This window comes from Miniopterus natalensis, chromosome 9, assembly GCF_054644295.1.
Source record: "Miniopterus natalensis isolate mMinNat1 chromosome 9, mMinNat1.hap1, whole genome shotgun sequence".
Lineage (NCBI taxonomy): Eukaryota > Metazoa > Chordata > Mammalia > Chiroptera > Miniopteridae > Miniopterus > Miniopterus natalensis.
The window spans coordinates 24,843,385-24,860,631 of record NC_142089.1 but is presented as its reverse complement, the minus strand read 5'-3'; the positions used below and the strand labels follow the sequence as shown (position 1 = coordinate 24,860,631).

The following is a 17,247-nucleotide window of genomic DNA, read 5'->3' as shown; positions in this document are numbered from 1 at the left end:
CCGTGGCGGTGGGAGCAGTCCGGTTAGGTCTGAGGAGGGGATGGCGGCACGCGTGTGGAAGCTGCTGGCCGCACTGCTGGCAGTTGCCGCGGCTGCCTCCCCAGCCCACGTCGAGTCCGAGGCAGGGTGGGACATGTCGACGCCGGATCTGCTCTTCGCGGAGGGGACCGCGGCCTACGCGCGCGGGGATTGGCCCGGAGTGGTCCTGAGCATGGAGCGGGCGCTGCGCTCGCGGGCCGCCCTGCGCGCCCTCCGCCTGCGCTGCCGCACCCGCTGTGCCGCCGACTTCCCGTGGGAACTGGACGCCGACTCACCCCCGAGCCTGGCGCAGGCCTCGGGCGCCGTCGCCCTGCACGACCTGCGCTTCTTCGGGGGCCTGCTGCGCCGCGCCGCCTGCCTGCGCCGCTGCCTGGGGCCGCCGGGCGCCCACGCGCTCAGCGAGGAGCTGGAGCTGGAGTTCCACAAGCGGAGCCCCTACAACTACCTGCAGGTCGCCTACTTCAAGGTGCAGCCCTGCCCGGTGGCCGCGTCCCTCGGGGCGTGGTTGAGGGCGACCCGGGGGATCTTGGGGGGCCCGGGAGGTATCCGCGGAGAGGGAGGGGGGTCTCTTGGCCCGGGAGTTCTCCTCGGAGCCAGGGAGAGCGAGGACCCTGCCGGGAGACCCGCCTCGCCCGCTTCGCACAGTCAGATGCTAACCCCAAAGGTCCAGCCTCGGGCGAAGGCCCCACCAAACAAAACTTGGCCTGTTTCCCCGGGAGGCCTCCTCAGGGGAGCTCAAGCGGCAGCTTGCGCCTCTCACCCTGATTCCATTGTGGCTGTCCGAGTGGGAAGCCAGGACCCTCTACACCATCTTCCTTCCGGTTCCTTTTTCGGCGATGCTTTTCCTGCCGCCCGGGTGCCGCAGCCTTCAGGGCGTGAGGTTGCCACGTCGCCAGCAGGGGCTGCCGGGCCCCTCCCTGGGGGGACCCTCTGGCTCGTCTGTCAGGTTTCCAAAGAAAATGAGTAATTTTAGGAATTCCAGAGTGCCTGTAAGTCCAAGTGTATGCATGGATTTGGAGCGCTCCTGGCTTGATGATGATGATGATGATGATAGCCAGACACTATTTAAAGTACTTTGCTTTTATTAATTCATTTGCCCAGATCCTGGCAATATCCTGTAAGGTAGGTACCATTATTAGCCCCATTTTATTGGGTGAAAAAAGAAGGGGCTGCGCTGCATGTCTGTTATATCCATAGTTTAACAGACCTTCAGTTCAACCCAGAGAGAGACTTAGAAAATCTTGGGGACCTCAGATTTCCACCCCTCCACAAGTATTTTGTGTCCACAATTCTGCTCCATTCCTTCTAAATAATTGGGCTATCTTTGGTCATGTCACTTAAAAGCACTTTTTAAAATTCTTTGACAAACATTTATGGAATACCGAGTACATTCCAGTTCTTGTACTGGTAATTAAAGTGCTTGACTTTATGATTTGTTTGTTTGTTTGTTTGTCTTGCTTTGCTGTTAAGAATCACGATGATGAGGGTTACAGAAAGGACGTGTAAGTAGGGCTGTGGGAGCACAAAGGAAGGAGAATCTAGCTTTGTCTCAGAGAAGTTAGAGAGACTTGAAAAAGAGGTGACATTTGAAGCTGACCCTAGATATTGCTAGAGGAGAGCAAGGATGGCCATTCCGGGTGGAGTAAGGCCGGACTGGGAAGAGGATTCTGTAGGCTTCAGGGAGCCATCATCGGATTAGGTTTTAGAATGCTAGCCCTAGAAGCCATGTGGAATACGCCTTGGAAAAAGGAGAAAGTGGTGGCAGGAAAACCATTAGATGAGTGCCTGCTGTTCACATGAGAGAAAGAAACTAGATGCCTTGGTGCTTAGGGAGTAAAGAAGGGCTGGGGACAGAGTGAGGAGATGGGGGAGAACAGAGAAAGCAAGAGCAATGCTGAAAAATTCAAGAGAATAAGTCCATGGAAGGAATGGACTCGAGAGAATTTATGATTTTATAATTAAGGGAACTGAGGCCTAGAGATGGGGATTATTGACCTTGGGTCACTTGGCTATTTTAGGGTTGCAGTCAGGGCTGACTCCTTGTTTAGTGTGTATTTACTAGTACCAGTGATCAGAAAAGAAGAATTTTTTAGCATATTAATAATACTGCTAAGATTTATGTTTACTGAGCACTTACTATGTGCCCAGCATCATGTGTTAGAAGCTGGGTATATATTATCTGGTTTAACCTTCCCAACTATGCTATGAGGTAGTGAGTGCTGTCTCCAGATGACAGATTAGGGAACTGATCTATAATCTTTAACTTGTCTAAAGCCCCAGCAAAGTGAGTAATTAAACCTAGATTTATCTCCAGTCTGACACCAAAGCCCATTAGTTAATCATTAGATCACCAGTGATTTATTTTGAATTCTGCATATGAACCTGTGTAACTTTGATATGCTGGAGTCCATTTCTATGGGCATTATTGTGGCCTGTAGCACATTTCCCCCCTTCAGATATCTGTATAGCCACTTGTTTTAACCTCATGATTTTGAATCTGAAGATGCCATGTCTGGATTTTGTATAGGACCTTAGGATTTTTTCAGCCACCCACCTTTCCCTTGCATGTTTCAAAACACTTATGCAAAAAAACAACAACCAAAAAACCCACTTTTTTTTCTAGGCAAATTCTGAGGCACGGTCTAATTGTTAGCTGCTCTTTCTCCCCTAACCCTATATCTGTAAAGCCTTGGATTTTCTTCAGCTCAGTCAGTACATCTGAATCTTGAGAATATATTATTTGGGCAGTCAGTTTTCTATAGTGTTTCCCCTACAATAGGGCCTTTGTTTTAAAATAGAATGTTTATACTGTTGCAGCATTACCTTCTGTAATTTGGGGAGCCCCTAAGCCTGATTTAGAAAATAGTTGAAAATCTGCCTAGGGCCCTTTGCTCCTAATCTCTGGTATGTGGTTCCTGCCATAGGTGTGTTTTCTGGGGCAGACAGAGGCTGGGGCACACTGAATGGAAGGCTCAGGAAGGCTGAGATTTCCTGTTTACTGTGGACTGCACACGTGGACACAGATGTTCAGGGTTTGGATGTGAAAATAGCGTTTTTATGCTTCATTCTTAGATAAACAAGCTGGAGAAAGCCGTAGCAGCAGCGCACACCTTCTTCGTGGGCAATCCTGAGCACATGGAGATGCGGCAGAACCTAGACTATTACCAGACAATGTCTGGGGTGAAGGAGGCCGACTTCAAGGATCTTGAGGCCAAACCTCATATGGTGAAAAGCTTTATCCCCTTCTCTCTTTTAATTAAAGTGACACAAGGGTTATTTTCTGATTACAGAAGTAATATATGTTCATTGTCCAGCATTAGAAAAATGCAACTAATGTAAAACAGAAAATAATCTTTTATAATACTGCCACCTTAGGAAAACCAGTAGTTGATATTTTGGCCTATACTTCAAGTCTTCTGTATGTAATTTTTAAATGTAATTTGATGTCATATTTTTTGCGTCTTTTTCATCACCCTTTTTTGAACTAACATCATATCATGAGCCTTTTTTCACATCTTCAGATTTTCTTTCAAAACACAATTTTTAATGGCTGCATGACAGTGCATTTCATGCATAGATCATATTAATTTACTAGTCACAGTTTTTTGGCCGTGTAGGTTTTGCTTTTCACTGCAGTAAGTGGTACAGTAGTCCTCAATGTCCTTGTTCTGTTTAATTAGCAGGAAAAGTACGTATTCCATAGAGATATTGTCTGTGATGATAGAGCTTTTTTTAAAAAAAAAATATATATATATATATATATAGATTTCAGAGAAAGGAAGGGAGAGGGAGAGAGAGAGAGAGAAACATCAATGATGAGAGAGTCATTGATCGGCTGCCTCCTGCACGCCCCCTGCTGGGAATCGAGCCTGCAACCTGGGCATATACCCTGGCTGGAAATAGAACCTCAATCTTCTAGATCCTAGGTTGATGCTTAACTGCTAAGCCATGTTGGCCAGGCTGATATAACACTTTTTTTTTTTTTTTTAATATATCTTTATTGATTTCAGTGAGAGGAAAGGAGAGGGAGAGAGAGAGAGAAACATCAATGATGAGAGAGTCATTGATCAAGCCCACAACCCGGGCATGTGCCCTGACCAGGAATCGAACCCTGATTGCCTGGATCCTAGGTCGATGCTTAACTGCTGAGCCACGCCCGGCCGGGCTGATATAACATTTTTATAAAGAGCTTACATTCTCTTGAGTTTTAATAGTTCGGAAAGAGATGTTAGGAACAATATCAGAATGACTTTATTCTCGACCAAGGATATTTTTCCGTTGCTTTTTCAGAGAGAGTAGAAAGGAGAGAAAGAGAGAGTGGGGGGAGAGAAACATTGATGTGAGAGAGACACATCGATAGGTTGCCTCCTATACACACCGCAACCGGGGCTGGGGATTGAGCCGCAACCAAGGCACATGCCCTTGGCCGGAATCAAACCCAGACCCTTCAGTCCTAGGGCCGACACTCTAGGCTAAACTGGTTAGGGCCAAAGTGCCTTTTAAAAGTAAATTGTGTAGCCCACTAGTGTGGCTCAGTGGATTGAGAGTCAATCCATGCACCAAGAGGTCACCGGTTTGATCCCTGGCCAGGGCACATGCCTGGGTTGTGGTCTTGATCCCCCGTAGGGGGCATGCGGGAGGCAGCTGATGGATGTTCCTCTCGCATGGATGTTTCTATCTCTCCCTCTCCCTTTCTCTCTCTCTAAAATCAATAAAAACATTTTAAAAACAACAACAAAATATATAAAAGTAAATTGTGTACTCCTAGTACATTATACAGCTACATACAGTCTTGGGGTTGTTTTTTGTCTGTGTTTTTTAGTGATTCTGTGACAAATGAAAATGGTTATTGTCCACAAGAATGGGACCTGTGTCCATAGATAGCAACAGCAAAGTCTGTAATCAGCTGCTTGCCCCCGCCCAAATCATGACCCTTCGGTTGGAAAGATTGCTCTCATCACCACAGACTACATTAGATGTAGTTAAATGTTTTTAAGTGTCAAAAGAAGCAAGTCAAGACCATTTACAAAAGGCCTTCATTATGTATCAGCCACCCTTTCCATCCATAACCTGAGATGAGCAGGAGATGAGGACCCTCAGGAAGGTGGCAGGGGACCAGGAGAGAGGGCTGTCTGTGGCCTGCATTGGAGTACTCCTTCCTCCCAGTAGGACGAGTTCCGACTGGGAGTGCGACTCTACTCCGAGGAGCGGCCGCAGGAAGCCGTGCCCCACCTGGAGGCTGCGCTGCAGGAGTACTTTGTGGCGGACGAGGAGTGCCGGGCCCTCTGCGAAGGACCCTATGACTATGACGGCTACAACTACCTCGAGTATAACGCTGACCTCTTCCAGGCCATCACAGGTGCGCGGCTCGGAGCCCGGCCCTCAGCCAGGCCTGCCTGAGCTCTGAGAACGGTGTCATGATAATACACACACAGCATCTTCAGCCTCATTTCTAAATTTCTGAAATCTGGGAATCTGACTGATGGTTGCTTCCACTTGAATTTACTCATCTTTACCAGAATTTGAACCCTGAACATTGACCTTATAGTTATTCCCCTCTTTGATTCTTTTCAGATCATTACATCCAGGTCCTTAGCTGCAAGCAGAACTGTGTCACTGAGCTGGCTTCCCACCCAAGTCGAGAGAAGCCCTTCGAAGACTTCCTCCCGTCGCATTATAATTACCTGCAGTTTGCCTACTATAACAGTAAGGCCAACTTTCCTCTTTCTTTGCTGCTTGTAAGTAAGAAGCCAAAAGCAAGGTAGGCAGGGATGGTGGCACTGTGCTCCAACTCATTTGGCTTCTCTCTGTGACTCTGGAAGGCACCGTGCCAGGTGATCCCTAGGTGCTTTATCCCAAGCTACCAGCCAAGGAAGCCGATACCAGCAGCCTGAAAAGCTAGGAGAGGGAGACTCTAGGACCTCTCTCGTCCCTTCTATGACATTTATAATCTAATTTTGCGTCTGAATTAAGTTACAGCAAAGGCTAGGGTGTACTACCATTGAAACCAGTTCACAAGACATTTCTCATCCCTTCTCCCTTGTACAGCACTGGTGCTCTCTGGGAAGGGGAGTGGAGGTGCGGGGAGGGAGAGTCTGTCAATATCCAGAAAAACAAGTCAGCAGGTCTTTACTGAGTTCCTATTATGTGCTAAGCATTACAGCGTATTCATGAGTATACAATGTTTATAATTGAGTTGAGGAGACTCAGCTATACCAACAAAGAGGCAATTTGCTATTGTAATCTTCCCCTCTCTTCTGAAAATCCATAGGGAAAAGAAGGTAGGAAGATGAGAATATTCTTGAAATTGGTCTAATTTAGAGGCCAGAGTTTGAATGACTTGTGAATTTTTGAAGATGTGGGCACACAGAGGGTTCACATTCTTTTCTGTTTCAATATTAGGTAACCCTGAGGATACTGAGCACCCTAAGATCAATTCTGTGTTCATGTAACTTTATTCTTCTATGTCTCCCCCCAAATCTGTGCTGAGAATGAACACTAGTGGTTCCTGGTCCCAGGATTGGACCCTTCTCAGCCACTTTTCTTTTGCTTTGCAGTTGGGAATTATACACAGGCTATTGAATGTGCCAAGACCTATCTCCTCTTCTTCCCCCACGATGAAGTGATGAACCAGAACCTGGCCTACTATACCGCCATGCTTGGAGAAGAACAAGCCACTTCCACTGGCCCCCGCGAGGTGAGAGGCCAGAGGGCAGAGAGTGGGGTGGAAGAGAGGAGCCGCACTGCTTGCGTGCAACGTGCAGCGGGGCAGGGTACCTGCGCGGGTGGGAGTGCGCTGAGCGCTTGTCACTGGGAGAGTAGGGAGCACAGGAAGCATGGAGAAGGTGTGGAGCTTCACTAGCATAATTAATTAGCATGATCTGGGCCCAGAGGTATGTTCTCTGAGTTGTCAAGGAAAAGCAGAACTGCAGAGCAGCTGTCTTTCCCCTTTTTGGCACCCCACTTTGAGACTTGATGCCACTTGGCCAAGATTTATCATTTTTAACATCATGCTCACTTTTTTTCACTCAAAAGCGTTCTGTCTTTGTTTTTCTCCCCATCCCCCCTCTTTCTGCCATTGTCTGCCATCTCTCCCTCTTTCAGCATGACTCCCTTCTCCCTGAAAGCAAGGAGTAAACCCGTATAATACATGACGAAAATGTTCGCACTGGAATGTTAGCTATGCTTATTTCTGGGTAGTAGAATTATGGGTGATTGTTGTATTTCGCTCATTTATATTTTCTAAATTCCCTGCAGTGAATGGGTATTATTTTTGTAATTAAAAACACGAAAAGCTCCCTGTCTTTAACTTAATGAGTTTGGTACTATAAACCTTGATATTTGTATGGATGCCTTGTGGAGACCCTGGACCGTTTTGTTCTTCAGACCAGAGCAATGAGGTGGATTTGAAGGCACTAGTCTATGCTCAAATCCTCGCTCCTCCACTTGCTAGCTGTGTGATCTTTGTGGAGATCGTAGGCACGTGTGCTTCTCCATCTGGTTCTTGCTCTGTCTTGAACACAGAATGAGTAGGAGGGTCAAATGAGATAGTGAGCTGAGAGGCATGGTACAAGTGTGTACAAAGTGTTGTGTGGATGGGTAGCATCACGAGCACCTTGCTGATGGACCACGTCATAGGGGGTCAGTTCCTTCACCTCTAACCTCAGCCGCCTCCTGAAACAGCTTATCACTGTGGTCCTCAGCCACCTGTGTCCTTCTGGCCTCTCCCCAACCCCTTCTATAGTGTGTGTAATAATGGCTCTAACTTTGGACCAGTTTTTCATTTTGTCAAAAAAAAAAGAGTAAATAGCTACAATTGCTCTAGAGGCCACTCAGTTGTTTATACAACAAATATACTGGAGAAATGTAGGGGGTGAGAAAGCAGGCACACTCCTGCACTGTTGGTGGGACTGTAAATTGGACTGTTAATTTAACCAGCAGTGGGACTGGGGGAATTTACCCTGCAGCTGTCCTGAACAGGCCTGCAAAGCTAAGTGTGCACAGATGTGCACTGGAACATTGCTGCTGAAGGCAAAAACCAGAAACAGGCGAACTGCTACCAATTTGGGGACTGATTAAATAAATTATGGTGCATTCAGTCAGTGACCTACAAGACAGCTATTATGTTGTATGAGCTGATTACTGTGCACCAATATGAAACTGTCTCTGTGATATGATTTTAAGTAAACAAAAAAAGATATGTTACATTAAATATATAAATAATAAATGTGTTAAATCCTATTTATTTTTTTGGAAACATATATATGCTTTAAATTTTAAATTGTAATCTTTTGATAAAAAACTGTTAATCTGGATTACCCCTGAGGCATGGGCCTACAGGTCAGGGGTCAGGAGGGAGACTGAACATTTCTTTTCATGGCTGTTGGTACTCTAGGGATTTCTTTTAGCTATATATGTATTACTTGCATGTCTTTTTCAATGCCATCTAAAACACACCTTAGGGCATTGATGATGCAGAAAGATATGTAATCCAAAATTTATTGAATACTCTAGTGCATGTAATGGTAGACAGTGAGTACAAGTTATAGTGGAAGAAAGGCAGTCAACTGGTGAGTCAGGGAAGGCTTCACAAGAGTGGTATTGACATTTGATTTTAAAAGCTTAAGAACAGCATGTGCAAACAGCATGGACAGTTGTCCCATATTAATGAAAGATGATACAGGGGGTTACAGGAAATGAGGCCGGGGAGGTCAGATTTTGAGTGGTCTTGAGTGCCCCGCCAGGACTTTGGGCTGTGTTCCATGAAGCAGACAGTGGTTTTAAGCAGTAGTCTGACAGGATGTGATAGTGGGTGACTCAGGGGAGGAAGGTGCTGGAAGGAGACCAGCTGGAGCTGCTGTGGTGGTGCGGAGAGCAGGAGAGGCACCGAGGCCTGACTGAGGCAGTGGCAACAAGAGGAGTAGGTAGAAGTAGGGGGTGGGATTGGCAGAATGTGGGGGGGTGTTTTCGCTCCTCTCCTCTTTCTATCTAATCAGGCAGCAAGTGCCCAGCTTGGGAGACCATGCATGGTGCTGTCTACCTAGCTCAGAAACACACCCACGGGTGGAGCAGGGTGCTTTCGTCACAGGTCTCCTGGCCTGCCAGCACTCCAGCCCAGGGTGGCTAACTCTTCCTCTGATCCCTGGGAGGAGGAGGGAGATGATGTGGCAATAGCAGCTTTCCGATTCTGGTCGTTGTGGTGCTCACTATCGAAAATCACCTCCTTTCAAATATGTGTGGCTCTTATAGCTTACAAAATTCTTTCACAGCTTTTATTTCATTTGAATCTCAAACAACTCGGTGAGGTGGGGTCACCAGCCTACCCTGGAGAAAAATGCCAAGGTTCTTCCTAGCTTTGGAATCCCGGGATCTCCCATAGAAATAACCCTTCTCTGACCATCCCCTCCCACTGGGAGGGGGAGATGGGTTAGCTTGCAGTTGTCCTCTTTGGCCGCTAGATGGAGACCGTCTGGATTTGAGATGGCGCTTCTCCCAGTCTTTGTCTTGCTGAGTTAAGACCTTTTTTTCTTTTTCTTTCTCTGTTTGTCTTTCCTTTATGATCATAGTAGTGGGTCTGGGGTAGAGAGGGGAAATAAGCCCATGTGGCCAATCCACCATTTTTAACTAGAACTCCTCTTCTGGAAAGAAGGTAACTAGCATTTGTTGAGCCAAGCTCTATGCTGGGTGGCTTACAGCCATCGCCTCTTTAATCATCCAGCCACCCTGGGAGTGGGCATTGTTCTTCTCATTTTAGAGATGAGGACGGTTAGGCCCGGAGAGATGAGTTAACTTGCACAGTGGCCTGTGGCTGGTAGTGCTGACCGGAACCTCTGCTGGCTCAGTTCCTGACACAGAGCTGGTACTCAGAACACCAGTGTTGGATGAATAAATGGTAGAAGGGGGATTTGCTCCCTACCAGCCTCATAGAGCTGTTGGGAGGGTTAGGTGAGATAACATACCTAGCGAGGTGTCTAGCACTTGGTGAAGGAAGCCAATCACTGAAACTCTGCAGGAGGAAATTCCCACCTTCCTCTTGGGTAAATATAATAGATGGTATAAGGACACTTAACGTTTTCCTTACTGCCCTCATCTTTTATTTCAACTGATGGTGTCTTCTTTTTCTTTTCCTTCCTTCTGCTGCTTGGAGACTAGCAGGGCACCTAGGGAAAGATGTGACCCCAGAAGGTACTTAGTTTCTCTGCCCTGGGTAAGCCCTGCCTGTGAGCGCCTCTGGGAGGGCCAGATGACAGACCTGGCTGCCCTTGCTGCAGCTGCCCATCTCCGGGGAGGGACACGGCCTGTTCCGAGTCAGGGGAGGCAGTGGCGTAATGAAAAGTACATGGGCTTTAGGGTTGGAAAGACAAGGTCCCTGCTCTACCGTTTCCTGTAGTGTCCCTAAAATAAGTCGTCTATCCCCTCTACACCTCAGTGTCTGCGTCTGTAGAATGAGGACAGTGGTATCAACCTCAAAGGTGGCTGTAAAGATTCAGTGAGTAACAGTCAAGTTATGCACTTTCCAAGGTTTCCCTTCTGAGGACTAAACTGCAAGTCAAGAAGGAACTGTCCTTTGAGAAATACTTTCACATCTCCTGAGAATCATCAAATTTTATGTCCTGGAGATTAATGGGGGGTCTCAGGGGAGGAAGGGGGCTTTTCCCTTCAAGGGAAGCCTGGTTATGCCGCTCTCAGAGGTTCTGCGTGAGCCCCGCAGGAGGAGCCCTTGAGCACAGCAGTGAGGCTTTGTCCCTGACTGGGGGACAGACACACTAGTGATGGGGAGAGGCGCCTCAGTCATACTGAGAGTGACATGCGGAATGCCGAGAACACCCGAGAGTTAACAGGGCCAGGTTCCAGGATGTTTCTTTCACTCTGTTTCATTAGAGTGCCCAGGAGTACCGACAGCGAAGCCTGCTGGAGAAAGAACTGCTTTTCTTTGCTTACGATGTTTTTGGAATTCCCTTTGTTGATCCGGTGAGCCAGGGCACAGGAGCTGAGGGGATGGGGGAGTGTGAGGGGGTGAGGGATGGGGGTGAGTGGTGCGCCCTGTGACTCCAGGGAGAAAACTGTTAGGAGGTAGGCCAAACATGGGATCTGTGAAACCCATGGATGAGGGACAGAAAACGACAAAGAGGAACTCTGGGCAGCTAGCTAGAGGGGATAGGGCTCAGAGACCTCTCACATCATTTCCTGAGGCCACGCAGGTGATAAGGTGGATTCTTCTGTGGGCCCTATTCTATGCATTGGGACCTGGAAGATTAAGTAGGTCATCCTACACTGTTATCTTTTTCCTGACCTGTCTTTAGGATTCATGGACTCCAGAAGAGGTGATTCCCAAGAGATTGCAAGAGAAACAGAAGTGAGGACCTTGAAGAAACTGCATGCTTGGATCGGTGTGATGAAGCACTGCGGCTTCCTGAGCCCAGGCAGATGCGAACTCCTGGCAAGGGGTGGGCAGGTCCAGTCTGGGAAGTCGGGGAGGGAGCCAGGGCGAGCCCCCGAATCCAGTCCTCAGAGCGGCTGTGCTCACAGGTCAGAACGGGAAACAGCCGTCCGCATCTCCCAGGAGATTGGGAACCTAATGAAGGAGATCGAGACCCTGGTGGAAGAGAAGACGAAGGAGTCACTGGATGTGAGCAGGCTGACCCGGGAAGGTGAGAGGACAGAGCTCCAGGCCTTTGCTGCTATTGAGGAGGCAGCAAGGCAGGTCACCCCACACCAGAGGGGACTCACCCCCCACCCTCTCCCCGCCCCACCCCACCCTCCAGCGCCAGGCTCACTGTGGCCCAGCTTCAGGATCTGAGCCAGCTCTGAGCCTGCGTGGGTCAGGCCTAACCTCGCCTCGGTGTCCCTACTAACTCGCCAACAGGACTTCTGCTGGGAAGAGCACTGAGAATTGGCTTCTGTGAAAGAAATTAGACTCTTGTGTCACAGTAACACTAGTTTAGTAAGTATTCATAGGACAAAACTCATCCTGTCTCCCTACTTCCAAAGTTCCTCATTCATCCTGCTGCCAAGCCTCAAAATCTTCAGGTCACCTTTGGTTCTCAAACCCTTCCCCCGGGACCACCCCTCCAGTCCTCCAGGGAGGCCTACCGATTACTACTCTGCTCTGTGTCTCCTTTCACCCCAGCCTTTTTCTTTTCCCGTTGCCTCAAGCCAGCTTCAAGCCTGCTTCAAGCCCCAGCACCTCCTTCTTTCCTGCCCTTGTCTTTCCTCTTCTTGTCTGTCCTTGCCCCTTCCCACTTGGGGGCCAGATCAGTCTTCCCAACACAGGGACTCCAACATCCTCCCTGCCGACCGCTTTAATGGTGTGCTCTCCCCTCTACCCCCCAGGCTGCTCCTGCTCCCGGAGCCTCCCTCCGCCCACCAGTCTTTGTTCATGCCTACCCCTCCTCATTCACTTCCCTTCATCTCTGCCTGTGAGGTGTCTAGACGCACCCGACAAAGCCCGGTTGGGAACCCCCTCTGTTGAACTTTTCTTTGTATTTTCACAAGGTCTGCCTTATGCTGGTTATTTGTAATTGTTGGAATGGGTGCTGCCTTTAGGAGTTAATCCCTTGCCTTGCCTAGCACAGTGCCTGGCACATGCTGTGGCCTCAGTAAATAGATGGAGTTGGACTGATTCTCTCATATGTCCCCAGCACAATGAGACACCCCGAGAAATAGAACAGTGATTAATTTAACAAGATTAACGTGTGAAAAGAATTTGTCTGGACTGCCTTTGTTTTCAGAGTGCTTTCAGTGTTATTTGTCTTAATTCTCTTCACTCCCTGGGAGGTGTGTTGGGCAGATTCTAAGATCCTCATATTAAATAAATGATGGTGATGATGACGACGATGATGGCAGCTAAACTTCTGAGCATTTACTGTGTGCCAAGCATTGTGCTAAGCATCTAACTTGTCGTATTGTTCTTTATATCAAACAGGCGTCACATGAGGTACATGCTGTTTTACAGATGAGAAAATAAAGGCTCAGTGAGGTTAATTAACTCTCCAATGCCACACAGCTCATTAATGCAGGAGCCAAACCCAGGTCTTTCTGTTTCGGGAGCTCAGGTTTTAGGAATGTGAAGGCCTAAAGAGCCAGCAGCTGGTTGGGAGGGGAGCTAGGAGCAGGACTTGGATCTCCTATCTTTCAGCTCCAAGTTCTGTCCTTTGGACAACTCTACCTTTGGAAGTAACCAAACGGGAGATTTCTCTGGTGAACAGAAAACAACTGGATTTTTTTTTCTTCTTATTTTAAAATTTAGGTTTAATTTACATAGGGTAACATATGCAGATTTTGGTCTACAGTTTAATGAGTGGGTCCAGCTTTTTAAATTAAGATGCTATGAAATTCAGAGGTGCACAACCTTTGTTTTACCTTTAAGCAGCAAGATGATCATCTTGGGCTCTGGCAGAGGAAGACTGGACCAGAGCTGTGTGAGGAGAATCCAGGGGGGCTGGCTGCGGGAATAGATCTCAGAGGGCACCTCTCTGGACCCCAGTGCTGAGTCACTTCCCGCTATGGCAGGAGAACATCTTTCTCAGACAGAGGTTTTCCTTTCAAGCAGCTTTTGCCTGGGGGGAAAGCAATTGCCCCACCCCATAGAGTTTCTACAGCCTGTGGCTACTTAAGAGACTGGAATTTTTATTCCTTACAGGGAAGCAGTATCAAATGGAGAGTCCCTGGACAAATGGCTCCTGGATTTAGCCCTGTCTTGTCATTGCTTTGCAGGTGGCCCCCTGCTCTATGAAGGCATCCATCTCACCATGAACTCCAAAGTCCTGAACGGTTCCCAGCGGGTGGTGATGGATGGCGTAATCTCTGAGGATGAGTGCCGGGAGCTGCAGAGGCTGACCAACGTGAGGGAACCCAAAGACCACACCTTCTCCCCGAGGGCCGGGCCTGGCCTGAGAAGAGGTGGCCAACTGTCCTGGCTCACTCCACCTGTTTTTGGGCTTGTAGGCAGCAGCAACATCAGGAGATGGCTACCGGGGCCAAACCTCCCCACACACCCCCAACGAAAAGTTCTATGGCGTTACTGTCTTCAAAGCCCTCAAGGTAGAGTCAGTGCTCAGCATTCTAGAGTGGGGAGAGGGCAGGGGAGGCCAGCTTTGGGGAGGAGCTGGGGATGGTGATAGGAAAGGTTAAAGATGTCTGCCTGTGGGCACTCCAACTGCCATGGAGGGAGGGTAAATTAAGCTGAGGGAGTTTCACTTTGGAATTTTGGCTATTAGACCAAGAGTATTAAAATGAGGTAAGCAAGATAAGACCAATATCCAAAGCTGTGAGAGTGCTTTCTGAAGAATGGCTGACGCCGGGGGTCGGTACTTCACCATGGCATGCACAGATTCTCAGAGAGAAGCGTGAGGGAAGGCTTACACTGGGGTGTTGTACGTGGGAAGCAGAGAGACTGCACCTTCCGTATAGGGATGAGGAGTGGGGCCTGGGGCTCATGGCGCCTGTGAGCCCACAGAGGGGCGTTCAGGGCAGCTGACCACCGGTCTCCTTGGCAGCTGGGACAGGAAGGGAAAGTTCCTCTGCGGAGTGCCCAGCTGTACTACAACGTGACGGAGAAAGTGCGGCGCGTCATGGAGTCCTACTTCCGCCTGGACACCCCCCTCTACTTCTCCTACTCCCACCTGGTGTGCCGCACTGCCATTGAAGGTGGGCCTCCTTCACCCCTGCAGCCTTGCTGAGCACATGCCATGCCTGGGCCCTGGCGGACGCTGAGGACATGGAGGACAGGGTCTGGTTCCTTTCAACATCCTTGGGGATGTAAACAATTAAGTGGCAACCCAGTGTGATAGTACAGTGGGGGAAGTTACAGCCATTCTACATGGGCAGTCAGGAGGGCTTTCTGGAGGAGGTGATGATGGTTGTGCAGGATTAGTAGGACCTGTGGAGTACACAGGGTGGTTCAAACCAGAGAGAACGAACAGCATGTGCAAAGGAGTTGAGGCATTGAGCAGCCTGGTAGTTGGGGGAACTAAGAAACTTGCCATTCTGGAGAGTAAGGTGAGAGGGGGCAGCAATCAGATAAGACTGGTGAGTTCCTCAGAAGCCAGATTATGGAGAGCTACATTTAAGAGTTTGTTTAGGCCAGTGATTCTCAATGACGGGATTGGACATACAGGTGGTTCTGTCCCAACCCCTGGGCTGATACAGCTTAGCCAGAGACCCCCTTGTTCACTGACCATTCCCAAAGACCCAGACTCATTTTGGGAAGCAGCCCCCATGCCAGCAAGAGAGCTGCGATATCTCTTGAGGCATCTCAGTGCTAACATGTGTTACCTGGGTTCCAGAGGCGCAGGCTGAGAGGAAGGACAGTAGCCACCCAGTCCACGTGGACAACTGCATCCTGAATGCTGAGGCCCTCGTGTGCATCAAGGAGCCCCCTGCCTACACCTTCCGGGACTACAGGTGCCAGCTCGCCCTCTGAGCCCCCAGTGCCCTGCTCTTTACCCCCTCCCCCAACAGATACACACACACACACAGGTTTGGGAGCAGCTGTTCCCAGGGTTCAACCCCTTGTCCCCAGACCCTCTGGATAGGAAGTCAGACAAGGAAGTCATCACAGTGTGGTGCGATGAGGAGGACAGGAAAGGTGCACTTGGTACAGAAGTCCCCCCAGTGGAGGGTATGGTGGGTTCTCTGGGGCAAGGGGGTAGGAGTGGGAAGGTTGCAGTCATTTGTGAGGCTTTGGAGAAGGTTCTAGAAGGCTTTCTTCCTATGAAAGTCCCCTCCTGCTGCTGGTTGAGAGCCCTTGGAGATGCACTGGAGCTGGGGGGCGGGAGGAGGAGGGGGTCCGTGTTGAGATGCTCTCTGCCTTCCCCAGCGCCATTCTTTACCTAAATGGAGACTTCCATGGAGGAAACTTTTACTTCACTGAACTGGATGCCAAGACCGTAACAGTAAGTGTGTCCTTGCCCCCATCCCTGAGAGACAAACCCTCTAAGTGCGGCCCACTGGTCTTCTAGTGGCAAGCGCTCCCTCCCCAAGCCAGGGGGCTTTGAGGTATGTTGGCTGCTCCTCTGGTCACCTTTACTCTTTAGCTCTGGTCTTTGGAAATTAGGCTGAGGGGCCACCCACAATCATGGGCCCTAACGACCCCATGTCCCTTCTGAAGGCAGGTCACAGTCTGTCCTTGTCCCCCTTTGTGCCCTTCAGGCAGAGGTGCAGCCCCAGTGCGGAAGGGCTGTGGGATTCTCCTCGGGCACCGAAAACCCGCACGGAGTGAAGGCCGTCACCAGAGGGCAGCGCTGTGCCATCGCCCTGTGGTTCACTTTGGACGCTCGACACAGCGAGCGGGTGAGGGCAGCTGCTGCTGCTGTGACCTGGAAGGGCCCTTGTTCTGCTTCCGCCGCCCCCAGGCCCCTTGCTGATGGCTTAGACATGAGAGACCCACTGCACTTGGGGCCGGGGAGTCCAGAGACACTCCTTGCTCAGCACTGTCATCGTGGCCACTGCCTCATTCTCCCGGCCCTTCCCTACTTGTAATGGGGGGGGGGGGGGTCGGGATGGAGAATGACCCCAGTTCTCGGTTCCTGTTTACTCACCACCTCAGCTGGCTTTGTCCAGAGAGCAGGGCCTGTTGAGAAGGTGATGATCTGGGAGCCCACTGAGGAGGAGCCTCCTTGTTCCCCAGGAAGTAGTGCCTGAGAGGTGGTACGTACCCGGGCCCAGGGCCTCTCTGACTAGCAGGGGTCTGTCCTTGCAGGACAGGGTACAGGCGGACGACCTGGTGAAGATGCTCTTCAGCCCAGAAGAGATGGACCTCCCTCAGGAGCAGCCCCAGGAAGCACAGCAGGGCCCCCCGCAACCTGCAGAGGAGTCTGCCTCTGGCAGGGAGTCAGGACACAAGGATGAGCTCTGACAGCGTCCAGCTCACGTGGACTGGTGATTAGACCCGCCGTGAGGGACTCTGTCCTGCGGCCTGGACTGGCCCGCGCTGGGGACCACAGAGCGGAGGGGCTCTCCAGCAAGGGGACCCTGCTCACTTGTTCGCACGGTGCTACCGCTCTTGGAGTGACATGGCAGAACGGCCCACCACCCTTGACCTGGCTGAAGGCTCAGGATGCAGGCTCAGAACCCCCCCGGTGCCTGCACAGGGAACCATGAGACAGCAATACAGTATTTAAGTGTCTGTATAGACAACCAAAGAATAAACGATTCGTGTTTTTTTACTTGGCAGTTTGTTCAGAGAATAGAAACATGCCTACCTGC

General features: G+C 49.7%; 1 protein-coding gene across 2 annotated transcripts; it reads left to right on the top strand.

Annotated features, from left to right (window-relative positions):
- The first annotated feature begins 4 nt into the window (after nt 1-4).
- Nucleotides 5-17,207, top strand: P3H1 (prolyl 3-hydroxylase 1). 2 transcript variants are annotated; one of them, XM_016205165.2, is made up of 15 exons: nt 5-505; nt 3,112-3,264; nt 5,209-5,398; nt 5,614-5,745; nt 6,597-6,736; nt 10,921-11,010; nt 11,343-11,395; nt 11,569-11,690; nt 13,756-13,883; nt 13,987-14,082; nt 14,538-14,688; nt 15,327-15,444; nt 15,860-15,935; nt 16,192-16,332; nt 16,742-17,207. In XM_016205165.2, exons 1-15 carry the CDS (start codon nt 41-43, stop codon nt 16,895-16,897), a joined length of 2,211 nt encoding a protein of 736 aa, XP_016060651.2. In that variant the 5' UTR covers nt 5-40; the 3' UTR covers nt 16,898-17,207. The 2 variants fall into 2 exon arrangements, with proteins under 2 accessions (XP_016060651.2, XP_087676496.1); XM_087820370.1 differs by lacking the exon at nt 10,921-11,010.
- The last annotated feature ends 40 nt before the right edge of the window (nt 17,208-17,247 follow it).